The 19,590-nt window shown below is 35.5% G+C and overlaps 1 protein-coding gene across 1 annotated transcript in view; it reads left to right on the forward strand.

The window, feature by feature from the left end:
- The first annotated feature begins 4,179 nt into the window (after positions 1-4,179).
- LOC150103620 (dual specificity protein phosphatase 22-like) overlaps positions 4,180-19,590 on the forward strand; it is a 134,310-nt gene continuing 118,899 nt past the window's right edge. Inside the window, exons 1-2 of the mRNA XM_090398497.1 lie at positions 4,180-4,315; positions 11,428-11,544. Coding sequence (XP_090254623.1) covers positions 4,295-4,315; positions 11,428-11,544 — 138 coding nt within the window. The 5' untranslated portion in view covers positions 4,180-4,294. The remainder of the gene's footprint in view (positions 4,316-11,427; positions 11,545-19,590) is intronic.

Below are 19,590 nucleotides of genomic sequence, written 5' to 3' on the forward strand. Positions count from 1 at the left end.
GTATGCCATTCAAGTGGAAGTGCAGTTTAGGAAACACTGAGAAGTTCAAGCTACTAAGGATGGCACCTGAATGAAAAGAAATACAGGGCAGCCTAAACGTGGAACTCATCACACGCACAGAAACAGAAGAAACTCGTGTATTCGATCAGTGGACCCTCATAAAATCTATAATTGTGAGGCAGTTGGATATATGGAATAAAGAAAGCATTCCTGTATCTGATAGATGAGTACAGATTTTTTTTTTTTTTTTTCTGAAATGAGCGAAAAACGCCTGGACTTTCAAGACTTTTGTAATATTGTAGTTTATTACTACGATAAAAAGCCAAGAGGCTATTGTTGTACTTCCCAAGTGATGACTTACACTTGGACTCACCGATAGTTCTTCGGCATGAAACTCTTGGATTTCGATGAATTTCGATCTCCGAGTTTCGTACCCGGCCGTAAAATAATACGGGATTTATTATCCCCTTAACTTAATTGTAGTTTATTCTTTGTCTTCCAGGAAATACAGCACCTGTTGAGAGAATATTTTGTTATGAACAGTATGTGGTCAAAGGAGAAATCTAGATTAAGTATTGAGGGCTATGTTAGTTGTAAGACAAAATTGTGTCATGGAGTGTGAGAAGTTTTATGAGCTGTTGAAAGACCGAAATTTACTGCGTAAGATCACTTCATCGAAGAAATATTCATGGTACGATCGTGATGAAATACAGTCACTCTCTACATCTATCTAAATATTTTGTATGGGTTCTGTCACTGAAGAATAATGTAAGCTCAATATGTTTATGTAATAAAACTGTTTATTGTCTTTTTCATGAATACAGAATATTACATAACCCCCGCGTTTTTGCCATCCCAGAATCCCGTTTTTGTCTCAAGGAAATATGGTCAGCCTATTTATTGAGGTCTCATCAGTGGGAGCCGGACCAGGGAGAGATATCAAGATTGAATACATACTAAGGCAAGTGATATGAAGTAATTAGTCTCTATATACAAGTAGCTCAGACATGAATATATTTCACGCGCAAAACATTGTTTTGCTTCCTTGGGAAAAGGATTAAAACCAAGTATAAAATTTCTTGGTATCTTTAGCACGCGCACACACACACATATATACTTCAGGTATATGTATTTCAATCACAAGTATGAAACGAACCATATTTCAGAGTAGTAGCCTCACACCGGCGATGAAAATCAAACGTCAAGGTTTCATGACTGCAAAGAACACATGCAGTTAACCAGGGGCGAATTCTCCATGCTTGCTGCTCAAGCTCATTACTTTAGAAAGAAGTAATATTTATTTGTTAATAAATGCACGCATTTATAAGCATTCCATTTAGGCTTTTAGTTTTGTAGACAGAAGATGTCTTAAGCTTGCGCGGCAATAATTGAGCTTTGCGTTGTGTATCGAAGGCCGATGCTTGCTCGTCTAGTCAAAACTACCTCGGCTGTGGGAGCTTCCAGGCCCTCGCTACAACGCTGTGATTTCATGGGCGCTCATAGCCATTTCCTCTCCCTTCACGTCGTCTTAAACACAGGCCATACGCAGTCAACGTAGTTCTAGCCAGTGAGCTTCAGCCAGCCTTTACAAGTGTGCGTGCTGCTTGGGAAAATTAAGTTACAACCAACTTTTGATGACGATGTTATTGACCAGTTCATAAAGAAGAACCGGAGGGTAGAAGTTGTATTCAAGTAGCTAAATCGAAAAAGATAGAATATCGTTTTTAAAATAAATGTTGTATTTGTATGATTAAATGTACAGAAATTTCTAAATCTATAGTTTTAAATGTTCAGTAATTCATTATTCCGCTAATCAGACTTCAATCACACCTCTCAATCCCTGAATGATAACAAGAGCAAGCGTGAATTTCAAGCCCAGCATTCGCCCCTGCAGTTAACAGACATATTACACTGGCTTTAATTGCTTCAGCTCTAATAACAACAACAACCACAGCAATCAGCTAGTTCAACAGCACTTCATTCGATCTTATAAATCTTAAGGACGGCATTTTAATATGCAAAAATGCCCCTCTTGCGAAATATTTCTGCACTTAATGACTTTCACTGCGATAAGATTAATAAATATCTTATTTATTAATATTATCGCTTCTTATTTGGAAGTTTCATCATATAATAAGCAGTTCCGAGCAGTAGCACGCGATTCACCCAAATTTAATTGAATAAAATTGAAACAGTTTCTAATTGCTGTACAAAATACTAATTACAGATTCAGCCAAATTATCAAACAGAAATTACTACTAAAAGTTCGCCTATGAATAGTCTTGCTTGCTCGTTATTGGCAAAAAAATTTCGGTTTTCAAAGCTAAAGGGACTCTGAATACGGGATTCGAATCCGGTCTCTCTAACCAAAGGACACAGCATCACAACACTGGAGCGCCGGTCAGACATCATCTATATAGTCCTAGTCCTATCGCTTCGCGTGGTGAATTGAGACTTCTTGTGACTCCGTTTGTAAATATATATATAAAAAAAAAATTAATAAAATTTTATTAAGGAATTTTTTTATTATGAAAAATTAAATTATGAATATAATTTGATTTTTATTGCAACGATTACTATCTGTGATAATATCCCGTCTAAAAATTACGCCTCTCCTTTCAAAAAAACAAATAATTTGATATTTGATTACATGTAACATTTTATGCTAGAAACTATTCTGAACGAATGTAATAAACAAAAGATCTGACACCATCGAATTCTACAGCAAGGTAAGATATTTTGGTTTAAATTATGTTGATCTATTGTTTGGGACCTCCGCACACCTTTAATTAGCAATACTACATAAAGAAAAAATAGATCTAGTTTAAATGTCTGTAGATGTTAGCTACATTAACGTTAACATTAACACAGGCGGAATTCAAGTTTATTAAGGAACTTGATATAAATCTTCAGTACGCTTAATGAATAAATAAACATTTTATTTACTTTTGTTTACAAAAATCATTGAACTTGCGCATTTATGCGTTTTGAGAAGATCAAAAATGTCAACATATGCTTGATAGCTTTGCACAGAACTTTATATCGAAGCCCTTTTGTATCCTGGCAGCAATTATATAAATATAGGCAGCAAATCATGCACTTCATCTCATGCCTAGATCTTTTGTTGGTTTTTGAGGATAGTATTGATAATATTTTGTGATATTTTGGAGGAGAGTATTTTGATAAAATGTAGCTATTTCAACGCGCAGCATCGCAAGCTGCAACTTGCTTCCCGCAGCGAAAGATGTAGAGGAATGCTATCTAGAAACAGCCAATGATCACGAAGACCTTTGTAAGGCTGATCGGGATTCAAGGTCATCGATTAGTTGAGAAGGATGGCTGCGCTAGTGAGGCGAATGTCTGACGCCTCGGAATGGAGATTCCCAACGATAAACCGAACAACATCTGTATTTAATCTCAACCTAAAAAGTATGACAGTATGGAGTACTTCGTAAGTAAGTGACTTGCTAAATGATTTTGGAAAACTGGTGAGTACTTTCTGCTGTTCACTCCGTTCGTAACAAACCGGTAGTCCATCCTCTTGCCGTCAGTTAAAGCGTCGCAATCGAAATGCTGGTCTCTCATGTGATGTGTTGCTCAAAGCACAGATTCTCTCCATTCAAGAAGTACAACGGTCGCATATTTTGCTCAGAAAAATAATCATTGCATGTCAGGCAGTTGCGAATTATTTCCGTCATTTATTACGCTATTCCGTCTTAGGATGACAGCAGAAGTGTTTCATTTTGAACGTGTTGTCGTCGTCCATTGATGAGCTGAGAAGTTCACATATTTACTATCTAAATCTGTCCGAAAAAATACCATCCAACGGCCACTGTTAGTCAATATACGTCCTCCTATGTGCTTGCGGTCATTTTTCTTTTACATCTAAGATATTTTCATGCCTTTATTTTGGAATATATCTGCCGAATTATTAATTACCTTGCAAAAGCAGGAATTTTTATAAAAATGGCTGCGGTTCATTTGCTTCTTCGTATTAGGACTTTTATGTATAACCGTAGATGCATACCTAGATATATTAACGATGGAAAGTCATTTAGGTTGATGCACGAAGTAGCAATATCCAAAATATTCGAAATTACAGAACTGCATTTTTGAAATTCATATTTTGGGCGATAATAAAATGACATTTTGTACACAAATCTAAAATGAAGGAACTAGAACATGTACAGCTGTGTGGCATCGTTTGAATTGAAGTGCCATGTGATAGATAGTACCAAGAAAATTAATAAGAATCATCTAATTTCCCTTTGGGAGCACAGTATTACTCTCGGCCATGGGAAATGGAATGAACAAGGTAAGGATACACTTTTGAATTCCTAAATACGCTACCCTTTAAATCTTTCAGAATGTAATTCTCTATTTTTATTGATCGTTATTGATATGTTTTATGTGCGGCGGGGGGGGGGTATTGAAAAAACAAAGTTCGTTAGAATTATTGTAGCGTTTGTTTACGGAAGTGTTCACTAGAAACCTGAAGATTTTATTCATTGAGGATCAAGTCGTTTGTTATAGAAAAACCTATATACTTCCGGGTTATTATCCCCCCCCCCCCATTCATGTGTTTCTTGAAAAGTTGTTTATTTTGATTCAGAAAAGTCATTTTTGATAGTGGCAGCATTTTTTTTTATAAGAATTGCCGATCCAAGGATTTTTTCTTAAGTCACCATACCATATGTTATAAACTATTAATAGCATGATAAACAGTTGTTTTCATTAGAAAATGAAAATTTTCTTGAGCAACAAGTATTTTTGTTATGAATGATATTTCTTATTGTTTACTTTACTGCTTCATTAAGTAGGTCCTATTTTTTTATATATATTTTACAAAATAAGCTGACGTCCTCACCCTGTATATTTGCTTCTAGAACCATAATCAACAGCATAATGTACATTTTATGAACTGAATTTCGTTGATCTTTTAATCATTGAGACAACTGACTTAGAAGTAGAGTCGTTTTGATAGTTTGAATATGTAGGTGCCAATCACATTTCATATATATGCCCTGCATTATATATGAATTTTACATATGTGCACTTCACATTCAGTAATATGATTTATCCAAGGCTTATGTATTGTTTAAGTTATGAGATTCTGGAGGTGGAGTTGGGAACTCTCTATGTGATTAACGATTTCACTTTAAGAAAAGTTGGCTGAGTGGTTAGCTTTCCAAATCTCCAATCAACAGATTGCAGGTTTGAATCCTGCTGCAGGCATGGATGTTTGTGATTGTCTTACCTTTTGTACTGATACAACCTTTGATATGGCACAGTATGACCTTTGCTCTCCTTGTGCCATTAAAATCATCATCACTTTAAGAAAAATCCTGTTAAATAAGATGTATTAACTAGCTTCATGCTAGTTAGTTTTCTTTGAGTAATTTTTCCAACATGTATATTATCTTATCCATGAAGTTTTTTACAGTCATGGTTAAATTAGCCATTGTTAGATGCTAGGATCCCTTGTTTCAACTATAATTTCACCAGACATCAACAGATGCAAAACAAAGACCTCATCAGTGGGAGCTGATGAGGTCTTTGAGAACTTATTGAGGAATAACACGATCATGGTTTGGGCCATTTTTCCTTGCCAACCATTTAAAGATTCTCGATCAATCCACACTCTTCAAATATATTTCTTGCATTTTTATTCAGTCCCATGGATGAGACCAGTATTATTCAAGAGTCATGGAAGTGGCTGCTCTTGATACTGGATATGTCATGAAACTACTTCAGGCCCGATGTTATAGTGGGATTAAACTCTGCATCATGATAGCAAAGTGATAACAGCTCTACCCAGTCAGTAGTGAATTGAGTATGAATTGAGAATTAACAGTGAATGGATAATAGCATTATCCATTCACTGTTAAATGTCTATAGCCAGCCCTTGTTGCAGTTTTTTGGGTAGAGTAGTTATCATCATAAAGATGAGTTTTCTACAAACCAATTTAAAACAAATTGCTCTGATCTGTGAGAAATAGTTTTTCAACTGCTGTTGATTTACCAGTTATAGGGACTACCATTCACAATACAAGAGAGGGGAGTATAATAAGAGCTCTCGGAACAGATCTTGTTGGTCATTTGACATGTACTTTCACTCTAAATATTCAGTTGAAACAAATTGATTACATATATAAAGTTTGTTTATAATTTCAACCTGACTTTTCTTCTAAAATAGAAATATTGAAACAGCAAAAACTAATAAAATTGAGCATTAAATGCTGCAATTAACATATAATGTCTATATGTTGATATTTTATTATTTCACAAACACTCCTCTGGAGTTAGACACTCATCAAGGAACATGATAGGAAGTGATCTAACAAGTACAATATTTATCATATTGTAAATTGATTCCAGTATCTGTGCATTCACTAATTGGCTGGTCTCCATGCAAAAAATGCTATGCCTTACTGTCCCATGCAGCACACCTTTATACAATTTCCAGGAATGACATCATCCTTATTTTGTCTCTTTTCTCAATCTTTTGAAAAATACTTGGGGTATCTATTTGATAATCTCCTTCTAACACTTTATTTCTAAACTGTATCATCATTCCTCTACCCATTTACCAAGCCCTGAAAATTACATTTCTTCAGCCTGTAATCATAACCAGTATTCCACAAACTCAATACATTGCTCTTGTTCTATGCCTCTGAACCTTTTCCAAATCTTGCCTATGTTCGAGAAATCCAGTAACCAAATCTATGTGGTCTAATGAAACCCTTTGTATAGTGGAATGACCATCCCTTTAACTTTATCACTCTTCTTTTTTATTGTATATCTTTTGCAATATGTCCTTTGAACATCAGTTTTCAATGCATCATTATCCAAGATTGTCACTTCCTCCACTTCTTGTAATACACCACCACTGTGATGCAAAGCATTTTTATATTTCTGAGTTCTGAATTGCAAAAACTCTGCATTTATTGATGTTGAATTGTAATTGCCAGTTGTCTTCCCATGTAGCCACTCTGTTTAAATCATTGCAAATACAAACTCTTTGAATCTAACTTAGTAGGTCTGCCTAACTTTGCATCATTTGCAAGGAGTTATCTCCTTGCAAACTACTCACAGTATCATTGATATACAGGTTAACAGCAGTGTTCTCAGGATAGAATGTTGATAGTTATTAGATATTTATCAGGGAGCTAGTTTTATATGCATTCAACTAATGAATTATTCACACCCATTCCTCATAGCTTATATAACAATCTACTGTGGCAGTCTGTCAAATATCTTTTGCAGTACAGCATATGAATCTTCTTTATCTACCTGTGCAGTTGCCTTCCTATAAAATGTAACTAGATTACTTAGACAAGACCGTCCTATAACAAAATCTATGTTGACCTCTATACCAGTGTTTTTCAAACTGTGAGCCATGAAATAAGCATAATCATAGAAATAATAGAAAATATCAGAATGGATTTCACAGAGGTATGAAATCTGTGAAACACTTAAAACACTGATTTGAGTGTGTGTAGAAGTATTCAGATCTAACTATAAGACACAAATGGATGCCATGCTTAAGAAAATATGCATTTAAATGAACTTAAATGTTAATATACTCATATTTGTTAATAACTTTGTTTTTTTTTTTTTACTTGCATGTAGTAAGAGCATGTACTGTTTCGTGAAACTTTTGTTCAGTTTACTGTGTGCGTGTGGTAGGTCATAATGTAAAATATTTCATATTGCGAGTTGCTGACAAAATAGTATGAAAAACACTGCTCTATACTTGTTTTTATGTGCATTTTTTTAAGTGTGTGTGTGTAACTGTATGCATATGTGCAACAAATGGCATAATCTTAAACTGTAACTGTTTCTGTGTAATTTGACATGGATGCTGATAATGGGTTGTTAGTGGAAACTGTTACCTTTTGTACAGCTCTGTAAACTCAAACTTTTATGCTTTTATATGTTGATGTGGATGATTCGTAATAGAGGTTCAGTGTAGTGGTGGAGACAGAGTTGTATAGTAGGTGTCCTCTCGCGCTGAGTCTTCAGACTCCTTGGAGGTGTTACGAATAATAATAATATACTTGATTTGTTCTTAAGTTGCCTAAAGTCATCTTCGGTCATCATCCTGTCTTTGGATTAGGGACCTTTTGGTTTCTGCTGTTATATTACTTCATCACTTCACTAAGTTTATGATGCTTTTATGGAAAAGTAGGAAGAATAACGTATTCCCTTTGATTAAAGATACCAAGAAATTATGTACTTGGTTTAATCCTTTATCCAAGTGTAAATAAACCTTTTGGAAACTCATATATATAAAAATATGGCCTGCATTAGGGCAGTTCACTCAAGATTCTATTCTAGTATTTCATAAAAAAGTATTCGAACTGATTTTGTGTGGTGGGGATATGCATGCTTTTTGGATCTTTTCCTGTCTACTTGGTAATCCAAAATCTAATCATTGTCTTATTATTCAGTAGAACTGTTTTAATGACATTTCTATATGTCTGTTCTTCTCATCATTGCCATAATCCATTATGCTATCAAAATTCTTGGAACCCTAAATTTCAAGTCTTATCTACCATTATCTACAGGTCATTATCTCCTGTGCTTCCTTCAATAATATGCAACATTTTTCATCTTTTGCTTTCCACATTTCAAAGCCTTGCTCCTCACAGCACTGAAGTGCTTAGACTCATTTCCCATGCAGTCTTCAAATCCTCCTGGAGAACCATGATATCAGTTATGAGTCTTCACATCTCTCTCTCTGTCTTCTGAACTTTGCATCACCTGCATTGAATTGCATATTATTATATAAACCTAGTAAATTATACTTAACACAAAATTATATTCTTGTTTAATCCTTTATCCAAGTAAGCAAACAAGCTTTTTTTTTTTCATGAAGTATTTTCATGTTTACTTCACATGAATTGCCTTAATATTCCATAATACAAAGCATACTTCCTTTTGGATGTGTATATTGCTATGCATTAAGAAAGGGTCTAAACTATGCCAGTTTTACCAAAGTTGATTTAAGGTAAAAGTCATATTTTCCATATACAAGTAGTCAAAAGGTTACCAGTTAAAAGTGAATATACTTGGATATAAAGCAAATTATACATGATAAGAATATAATTTCTTGTTAAGTATAAATACTTTGTAACCAAGTGGAAAAGTCTTCTACTCTTATAAAACTTTTCTCATAAATTAAAGATGCCAAGAAATTATATTCTTGGTTTAATCCTTTATCCAAGTGTAAGCAAACAATGTATGCACCTAAAGCATTTTCAGGACTGGGCAACTCATATATAGAAGTATCCCATAATGCAAAGCACATATCCTTATGGACATGTATAATGCTATGCATTATGGGAAGGGTCATACCCAGACCAGTTTCAACCATTATTGAGGTCTCATCAGTGGGAGCCAGACCCAGAGGTGATACCAAGGTTGAGGTAATGAAGAAGTCATATTTTCATATATAAGTAGCCAAAAGGTGTCACACCTTCTATATAGTTGCCCAGTGTTGAAAATATTTCAGGCTCAAATGTTGTTTGCTTACACTTTGATAAAGGATTAAACCAAGAACGTAATTTCTTGGCATCTTTAATTTAAAGCAGGGCTGTCCAACCTTAAGTAATCCGAGGGTCGCATTAAAAAAAAAAATTATTCCGAGAGCCGCATCACAATGCATATCTAGTAATTTGGTGAGCAGCAGCGACACAATCTCGAAAGCTGAACAAACGAACAACACTAATTACTCATGTTCACGTTCCCCGTGAGCGCCCAGAGCATGCGCGTTGGAACAAAACAGTGTAAGAACACTTCTTTGGCACGTCTAATATTTGAAAAACATGTGGGTATATAGTGATGTAAAAGCACCAAATAAAATTAGGAACATCGAGATTATCAATTAGTGATAGAATTAAAATATCTAACGTGCATTCGATTCAAATTGTCATTTTATATTTTGCTTGTGAAAATCAAAACCTACAGGCGGGCCGCACAAAATCACACTGCAGGTCACATGTGGCCTGCAGACAGTGCTTTGAACAGCCCTGATTTACAATATAACCAAGTGGAAAATCTTCCAAAAATCTTTCCCAGTATTATTAACATAAGTTAAATAATATGATCTATAAAATAGACTCTACTGGCTCATTACAAATATTGTTTTCCTCTTCTTAGAGACTGCTCTCGCACGTCAGTTAAACAAGATGCTAGTAGAGGTAACAGAATTTACTTTTCTGTATTGCACTGGATCAGCCAGTATAGCCTTAGAATAAGTTTTGTTGTATGAAGTATGTAGAAAGACTTATGTTCAGTTCTAGTTTGTGTCATAATTCAGCCTCGAAGTCATAAAGATCCTGTAAAAAAAAAAGTTTTGCTTGGTTACTAAGTAAATTATAATAAGCAATAAATTATATTATTGTTTATTACTTAACCTAAGCAAAGTTTGCAGATGAAATGTCTTTGCAGAACGGCTACTTGTGTATAGAGACTGCTGACTCGGTGTCTCACAATGCAAAACATTTCTTTTCAGAAATGTATACTGCTGTGCATTATGGGAAGGTCACTACCAAGACCAATTTCCACATTTATGGAGGGTTCATCAGTAGGAAATAGACCCAGGAAGATACCGAAGTCAAATCAATATAGAATTTGTATATTTTCCATATATATATGTATATATTTCATCATACATATCTATATATTTCATCATACATTTTTTTTTTTTTTTTCTTGCTTGGTTACCAATTTAATTTACAAGTACCCAGGTTGTGAAGATACCTCATGTGCAAAGGTTACAAACCTAGTACATTTGGTACTATGGATTTTTTTTTTTTTTGTATTAGTTTTATTTATTTTGTATTTTTAATTTATTCTTTAACATAGTCCAGAAACGTTGCTCTAGAGAAGAAACGGAATTTTTTCAAGCTACTTCAGGCCTCCAATAAGCAGGGTGGTGGTCTCACACTGAGCAGTGAAATTCATCTGTCACTTTAAGGATTGAAACAAGAATATAATTTCTGGCCTCTTATATTTTACTTAGTAACCAAGCAAAAAAAAAAAAAAACCCTTTCTATTGACTTTCTCTAATCCAGAGTATTTTAATAATATGGCAATACATCATTTGATTTGTATATGGAAAATATGACCTCTGCATTGATTTAACTTCAGTGACTTCTTGGGTCTAGTCCCACTGATGAGAATTCCATAAAGATATCGAAACTGGTTCTGGGTAGTGACCTTTCCCATAATGCAATGCATTATTAAGAATTAAAACAACAATATGGTTTTTCTATTATAATCTACAGAAGGATCTATTAATGTTATGATCAAATATAGTGTGAATTGTAGCCATAATAGTAATTTGTATACAAAATGCCTTAATGATAATTTGTGTATAATTATTCTTTAAATTGATAATGAAGTCTTATTTTATTTTAGGTTCTTCCTGGTCTTTATGTCGGAAACTTTCGTGATGCAAAAGATCAGGAACAACTCCGAGCCAACAATATCACCCATATAGTTTCCATCCATGATAATGCAAAGAAAGTCCATGAGGTAAAATTTTATGTCAAGTATTTGTGTAAAAGGTATATCATGGTATTGGTCATATCCAGGTTTGTCAAGAATCATAGTGATTGGTTGGTTTAAGTGGGCAGCTCTTTCCTATCTATTATATATAGGCTGTGAGTATGGATCTCTGTATGGAATGAATGTTTGCTGACGCCTTTAAGGTGGTATATAATTTCCATTAAGTAGATCTCCCAGATTATATAATAGGCATGTTAAGCCAGTTAGATTCAGTCTAATTAAATCACCGATGTATCATATTTTTTTACAATCTTCATGGGTGAAAATGTCATTAAAAACATCAGAAACAAGGAAGATGTTGGTAGCATTAATCGAGTTTATTTGCCCAACGATTATCAACACATTGCAAAAGTTGGTTAAGTGAGAATAATATATAGGTGGGAATAGAAATAAAAGGATGTTAAATCTTTCAGGAGGATTGGAAGGAGAAGAAGCATCATTTATAATAGGCACACAGTGAAATCATAATGAGCTGAAGGATTTAGAACTCGTATTCTGGGTTGCTTAATGTAGTGCATGTTTAAAGGTAAATATTGGGAACCTAGAAAATGGAAGATATCTGGGCTTTAAACCTAGATTTGGGATCTAGGTTTAAACATCATCATCCTTACATTGATGATGTTGGTTTGTATCCTCCCATTTTAAACTTTCAACTTTCAGTATCTTCTGATTTTTTTTTCCAGAAATAGATTGAAAAGAATCTTGTCCAAACTGCATTCCCAAAATTCTTATGGATCCTGATGGCATTTCTTTAATTGTTTGGAAGGTTTGTATCAACTTTCTGTACTAGACTGCCTTTTCACATGTGTGTATCTTGGAGCTTGGAAACTAGCCTGTATCCAGTCTCTTCCCAAGAAAAGCAGCAAATCTTTATCATTAAATTACTATTCTTTTGCACTTAATTCTTTCTAAAATAATGGAAAGACCAACAATCAATTTCTGTGCTGCCCTGAAACCTCTGAACTAATATCCATTATGGGTTTTATCCACTTTTATTGTTCAGTTGGACTCTTCTTGTTTATGCTACCCAATTTTGGGTAGATTCAATGGAAAAGGATATCTCATGAGATTCAAATAGTGAATCTCATGTGTTCTGCTTGATATCACCGAGCATTTGAATGGTTTGGCATAAAGGCCTAGCTCCCATCATATGCTCTCCTCATACTGAAGTCAGAAGAGAGAGAGCATATCGTGCCATCTTCTGACTTCAGTATGAGAAACTGACCTTATGACTCAAACTTGCAATTAATAATAGTGTTCCACATGGTTTCGTTCTTGAGTAGGTGAAAGAATGAAACATGTGGAACACATGTCACCTACTCTCTTCTGTATAGCTACAACCTTTTTGTTAACTGCAACTTTAATCCATATCTAGTTCATTGCAGCACACTGCATTCTGCTTTCTCATTTGACAAACCCTGTGCTACACAAATCAACAGACTGCCAGAATATTAACTTCTATAGTCTGAAATTGTGATTTCCAAAACATTCTTCAGTAGAATTGTAATATCTTGTTAATTTTGATGACAACAAAACTTAAGCCGATTTTATTTTATTGTTGATATGGATATCTCCATGCCATCAGAAAATTTACCACAGGAGACCCATATTAACCGTCATTCACACATTACCTATCATGCCTCTCCCAAAACTCATTCACTGTCAGGGCACTCATAACTACCTCTGGAAATCCATTCCACTCGTTCACTATTCTCCAAATAGAATCTAGTTTATACTCGCACTGTCATTCTTACTAACCATGCCCTTATATAACTTCCTGATTGAAATATTTTTTTTTGCCTATCTCATAGAACCCCCTTTAGTAACTTAAGTTTCTGTCATGTCACCTATTTTCCATCAGTTTATTCTCATGTGGAGCATTCCACAGACATGTCACCGTCTTACTCACTTGTTTCTGATTCCTCTCATCCAAGAATTCGGGTAACAAACAAACCTGTGCATAGCAGTCAAAATGTGGCCATATCATATTCTTATAAAGAGGGATAAGAACCTATTCTCTACTTGTCAATGTGTTCTTTAACATTCAAGTAACTGAGCTATGGAGATATTTGCCAACTTTTGCAATATGCTCTCTGAACTTCAATTCTGTCCCACTATCATTCCCAGATCCTAGCCTTCTCAATTTACAGCAATCCAGTAGCATCAGTGGAATGCCACAGCATGTAATCTTTCATCCCAAAGTGCATAACTTCACAATTTTGAAATATTAAATTGACAACCTCTTTTGCCTATGCTGTCAGTTTATTTAAATCATCCTTCAGGATATCTGTATCACCTTTAACAACTACTGCCCTCGCCAGTTTTTCATCATCAACAGACTGAATATCTCCCTTAAATCATTCCCTCTGTCATTAATATACAAATTAAGGAGTAGTGACCCTAGTACAGAACCCCATGGTACTCCACTAGTCATCTTTATTCTCCTAGATTCCACTCCTCCACATTCTACTCTCTGGTATTTGTCTGTCAGCCACCCTCCCTATCCATGCTACCAGCTTCATATCCATACCTATTTGCTCCAACTTTTGTAATAGTTTTCCATATGGTATTCTGTCAGATACTTTTGCCAAGTCCAGCAGTTTCATGGTATAGCCATTTCCCTTATCTAATTCTGCTGTCACTCTATTATAAAACATGAGTAAATCTGATGCAAAGGCAAGACCTACCTTTTACAAAGCCATTCTGTCCATCATAAAGTATCATATTCCTGTTCATCCACTGCAGGATTTTATCGTTAACCAATATGTCCAATATTTTAACCACTAGTCCTAAGATATTAACTGGTATATAATTTGATACTACTGTCTTGGAACTACCTTTATGTAATGAAACTGTCTTATCATTTTTCCACTCCCTTGGAACCTTGCCAGATCCGAGTTACTAACTTGGACAACTTCATTACAGGTACTGCTAGTTCTCTTGCACATATGCATAGCATAGGGGCCGACATGCCATCCACTCCCACTGCTTATTCACATTGATATCTTTTAGTATTTTTAGTATGCTGAGAACCTCCTGTTCTATCTGAATTCTGACATCAGTCTCTCTTTCATACAAGCAACTGCAAAAATCTCAACTTGGATGATGCACCTTTTCAAAGTGACTCAGCAATTCAGTTGTTTCTTTTTGCTTCTCTCATCTTCCTGCCATCACCATTAATGATCATTATCCTTCCATAGTCATTCTTCTTGTTACTTACTACATGCAGTGGTATACTTAGATTTTACAAAGGATTTTGATAGATTTCCATACCACAAGTTGGTAATTAAAATGGAGCAAATGGAATTAGGTGATAGATTAATGAGTTGGATAGGTGGCTCACTCTCAGATTGGTATCAGCAACTTGTGTATGGGGGATGCAGTATCTTGGAACAGGAAATTCACTAGTAGTGTGCTGCAGGAGTCTGTTCTGAGACCATTGTTATTTAGTTTGTATATTAATGATATTACGATGGGTTTAACTGGTGATATACAACTGTTTGCAGATGATGCAAAACTGGGAAGAGTGATGAGGAATCGAGCAGATGTTGTAGCCTTACAAGAGAACTTGAATAGATTCTATGAGTGGTATGAAATAGTATGAGACTATGTTAATTGAGTGTTGCAAATGTACACTACTGAAATTGGGTAGGCAACAATGGGATGCAAAGTATACACTTGGGAGAAATTTTGAAGAAAGTTGAGGATTTAAGATACCTTTAGAGTGGTGGTGAGAAGGATCCGAGTTTAAAGGTTGTACAAGTTGAAGTCATATCACATGACATTGATGCAGAGGACCTGAATGTGCAGAAATAAAGAGGTTCTGGTTCCATTGTATAAGGCTTTGATATTCATATGGATTCACGGATTTGTTCCCCTGGCTCTCATGGTGATGGGGGTTTATTGGAAAGGGTCCCAAGGAAAACTGACTAAAGTGGTAACTGGTCTTTGGAATCTGGGATATGAAGACAGATTGATTGAATGCATTTTGCAAACCCTTGCAAATAAGAGAGAATTGAGAACCATGTAACAACCATAACAGCCATTTAAGTTGGTAAATGGTTTTTATCAGATTACTGTGAAAGAAATTTTTCCTAGAATGGAACAAGAGGACATTCTTGGAAGCTGTATTAGGAGGGTGTGAGTAAGGGCATAAAGGATCAGGTTCTTTGCATGGAAAATGGTTGGTGAGCGGAATGCATTTGACTGACACTGTGGTGAATGCTGATACATTGAATGATTTAAAGCACAGTTTGATGCACTTTGTATGTAACAGTGTGAACCTCCTACAATGAGCCTTTTGACTCCATGGAGGCCTGGTGTTAATAATAACAAAAAATTCTTTTGGATTCAGACTGCCTAGCTAATTTTCTCACATAATCTGATTTGATCTTTGTTACTATACTAGTCACCCTTCTTTCTCATCACTTTTTTCTTTATATTCCCTCCACAATGTTTATTTTTTTCAACAATATTCCTACCACAATGTGTTCTTTAACATAGAAGTCATCTTCTGAACTAATTTACCAACTTTTCTGGTAGTGGGTTTAAATTCCGGTGCAGGCATGTATCTTTGTGATTGTCTTACTTTGTGTACTGCTTTAAGCTTTGATATGGCACAGTATAACCTTTATCATCCTTGCACCATTAAAATCATAAATCATCATCATTGACTTTTCCAATATGCCCTCTAACTTCAACTCTCTTTTACCTCAAACCTTATCCTCATGACTTGGGTTATGCAGTCTGATACTGTTTTACTCAAATGATCCCTGACCAATTCCCATGCATTACTTGCATTCTTTTCTTGTAGCTTTTCAAACCATGGCACTGCTCCAAAATGCCTCCCAAGTTTGTCAAAATTACCAGATGCTTGGGAGCATCCCAGAACATGCCTGCATGATGACTCTTCCTGATTGGAGGCAGTTTGTATCTTTGTCATGGGTACATTTTTGGTGTGCTGTTACCAGATCCAGCACTCTCAAAACGACTTGTCTCCATGCCATGCTGTTTCAGGTAATTATCCCTTAGCAACTGTATAAATTCCACTTCCATTTTGCCATGTCTCCTTTCCTCCATCCAATCTATGTTCCCAGACTTGAAATTCCCTATAATAATTGCTCAGCCTGTATTCATGGTGCTAATCTGCCAATACATGGTATCCACATCTTTCACAGGAAGATGTGGATACCATGTATTGGCAGATGAGCCTCAGCTATAGCAGCAACAAACAATATATTGTGTACTATTGGCCTGTATCTCATATCTCAAATAAACCATCTCTCTGTCCTAAAATCATCTTTAACGTTGAATTTTGTTGGTTGAAATTCTTCAGTTATCATCTGTGCTATCCCACTTCTTGTCTTATTCCCTCCAACTCCTCCCTGAAAATACAATAACCTTTACATTCTATCCTTGTAACTATCATTTTCTGTTAACCAGCTCTCATTTTTGCCAAGTCAAGCTGTACCAAAAACTCCTCGTTTATTTCTGGTATTCAGATACATTTCAACATTCCCTTGGATCCACATTTACTCTTTTGTAATGTCATTACCGATCCATTCAGATTTGAACCCCCCCCCCCCCCCCCGCAATACTTCTAATTTCATAGATTTTGCACTTCCAACCTCTCACTGAATGGGAATATAACAAGGATCTGTATTTGAGTTTTGCACATCTGAAAAAGGCATATGCCAAGAGGAAAGCTGTTCAAAATGTTTCAGTTATATGGTGTAAAAGGGACATTATAACAAGAAATACATAGTCTGCATTTGAGTTGTAAATCAGCAGTTAGAACTGAAGGAGGTATTATGAAGGAAGGTAGTATTATTAAACTTGATATCAAAATTGGATATGTTAATCTCAGCTCTTTACTTTATGCATCCAGGACAAGTCTGCAGGATTCCCTGACCTAATTGAAACATTGAAAACATCAACTTTCAGTGAAGCACAACTTAGGAAAATTAAATTTTAGAAATAGACAGCAGAATTAGCAAAGCTGATATGATATGAAGTCAGCTGAATAAATTTATATGGAATAAGAGAGATTAGTTCATACACTAAATTAGCTGTATACAAGACAGTGTTCAAACCAATTTTAACTTGTGGATCTGAGTGCTGGATTAGAAATAAAACTCTTGATCAAAGACTGGAGACTGCAGATATGAGAGTCCTGAGAAAGATTAGAGAACTGAACAGAAGGCAGTATCATATTAAAAATGAAGATATTAGGAAAGAACTTAACATTGTTAGCATTTAGGAATGTGTTAGCAGAGCTAATCTCAGGTGGTGTGGCCACTTTAAACAGAATGGGGGAGGAAAGATTAGCTAAACAAGTGTTCTTTGCCAGGATGTCAGGAAAAAGACCCAGAGGAAGACCAATATATAGGTCGATTGATACAGTAAAAAGTGTCTTAGAAGACAGAAATATAAGATCTAATAATGGGAGGTTGGAATGTTGACAAATAACAGGCTTATCTGGAGGAAAATTGTTGATAGGAAGTTAGTAATGATGTAACTTTTCATGTAGTACTATCATAAGATCCTGTGCACCTTTGAGGGTATTGTTATGTCTTGTTTTTATCTCTCGTTTGTATAATGCTATTTTGAATGGTCACTACTCTTTCCTTTACCTTATTATATATGTTAGCCTCTGTCTGCTATCTTTAACCCTTATATATCTCTGATCATCTGCTTAACACTGAGTATATGATCTTACTGCTTATCTGACAATTTCTTAAGTTTTGGGCACCCAGAAAATACCTATTCCCTGATCTCTATAAGTCATCCACATTCACTCAGACAAATTTATTTCCTGCACCAGCCTGGGCTTTAAGGACAGAGTCAAACTCAGCTTAACGATGGTTATAGAGTATCAGATGCTACTAATATAATTCACTTGAAATCAGAAGCCATAGGTTTTTCCTTTTTGTCTGTTTGCAGTCGTGCCCCTTTTCCTTTCTTACTTAGGATGTCCCCGCGCACATATATGATCACCAGGTTCGTATTTTTTTATGAAGGGTCTAGGTCAGTCTATATGGTCAGAAAAGCAAGCATGGAAGGTAACAAACAAATTTAATGAATTCATAATTAATTACAATACAAAGACAAAATTGATATTTATGCTAGATTAAAACTCTTATGTTTCTCTCACTTTCTCATTCTTAGATAAACATGGATTTCTTAAGCTCTACAATACTATTCCTTTAACTTATCTAATATTTAGTTTACAACTTGATAGGAGCAAGCTAGGTATTTGGCACATTATTAATCTCCCTCAAGTAGGTCATGACAGAATCTCCAGTAAATTAACAGTTCTCAGAATTCAGTCTAATGGTATAGTCATTCACACACATAATAATTCTTCATGTTTATCCTTATCATAAATTCAAGTTACACTTTCTTCCGTTTCTGTTAGTCAAGTTCTCTAAAGGGCTAGAATATGTAAAAGTACTTATCTACACTATCTTAGGTTCTTTCGGGATTTTCTCCTTCCTTCCTTCTTACGAAGTTCTGGCTGCCTTGGTTCTGTTGCCACGTGGGAATCACGTGCTCGCCCTGGATTGGGTACTCGGTTTCTTTACTAAGGATTTACGTCAATGCTATTCCTTATCGACGGCCTGCGTTCAAGATTTGCCGTGTTCTGTGGCAGATCTATACTGGGATTTCTCGGAGATCAGCTCTTAAAGATAAGAACTGAATCACGATGATCACTCGAAGCACATGAGGAGAATAAAGGAACAAACAAAACGGGGGGGGGTCAGTTCTGTGTTGTAGGTTTTGATCTCTCCTTTCGCCCTCCTGATTCGTTCCCGACTGGGTGATTTCACTGATCCTCATACGGGGCTTTCCAATTCTGGGAATGCATGCTTTTTGATGTTTTCTTAGAGGTAGCACCCACAGACGCTTACGCTGATATTGTAGTATTGGGCGACCTTTGCCCCTTCTTACCAAATTATTGGCATTCTTTCACGTGTAGAAATTCACTGATAATTACTCTCATGTGAGCCCTTT

Source organism: Typopeltis vanoorti, chromosome 9 (genome assembly GCF_054136105.1).
Source record: "Typopeltis vanoorti isolate ZY-2024b chromosome 9, IOZ_Tvanoo_1.0, whole genome shotgun sequence".
NCBI classification, from domain to species: Eukaryota; Metazoa; Arthropoda; class Arachnida; order Uropygi; family Thelyphonidae; genus Typopeltis; species Typopeltis vanoorti.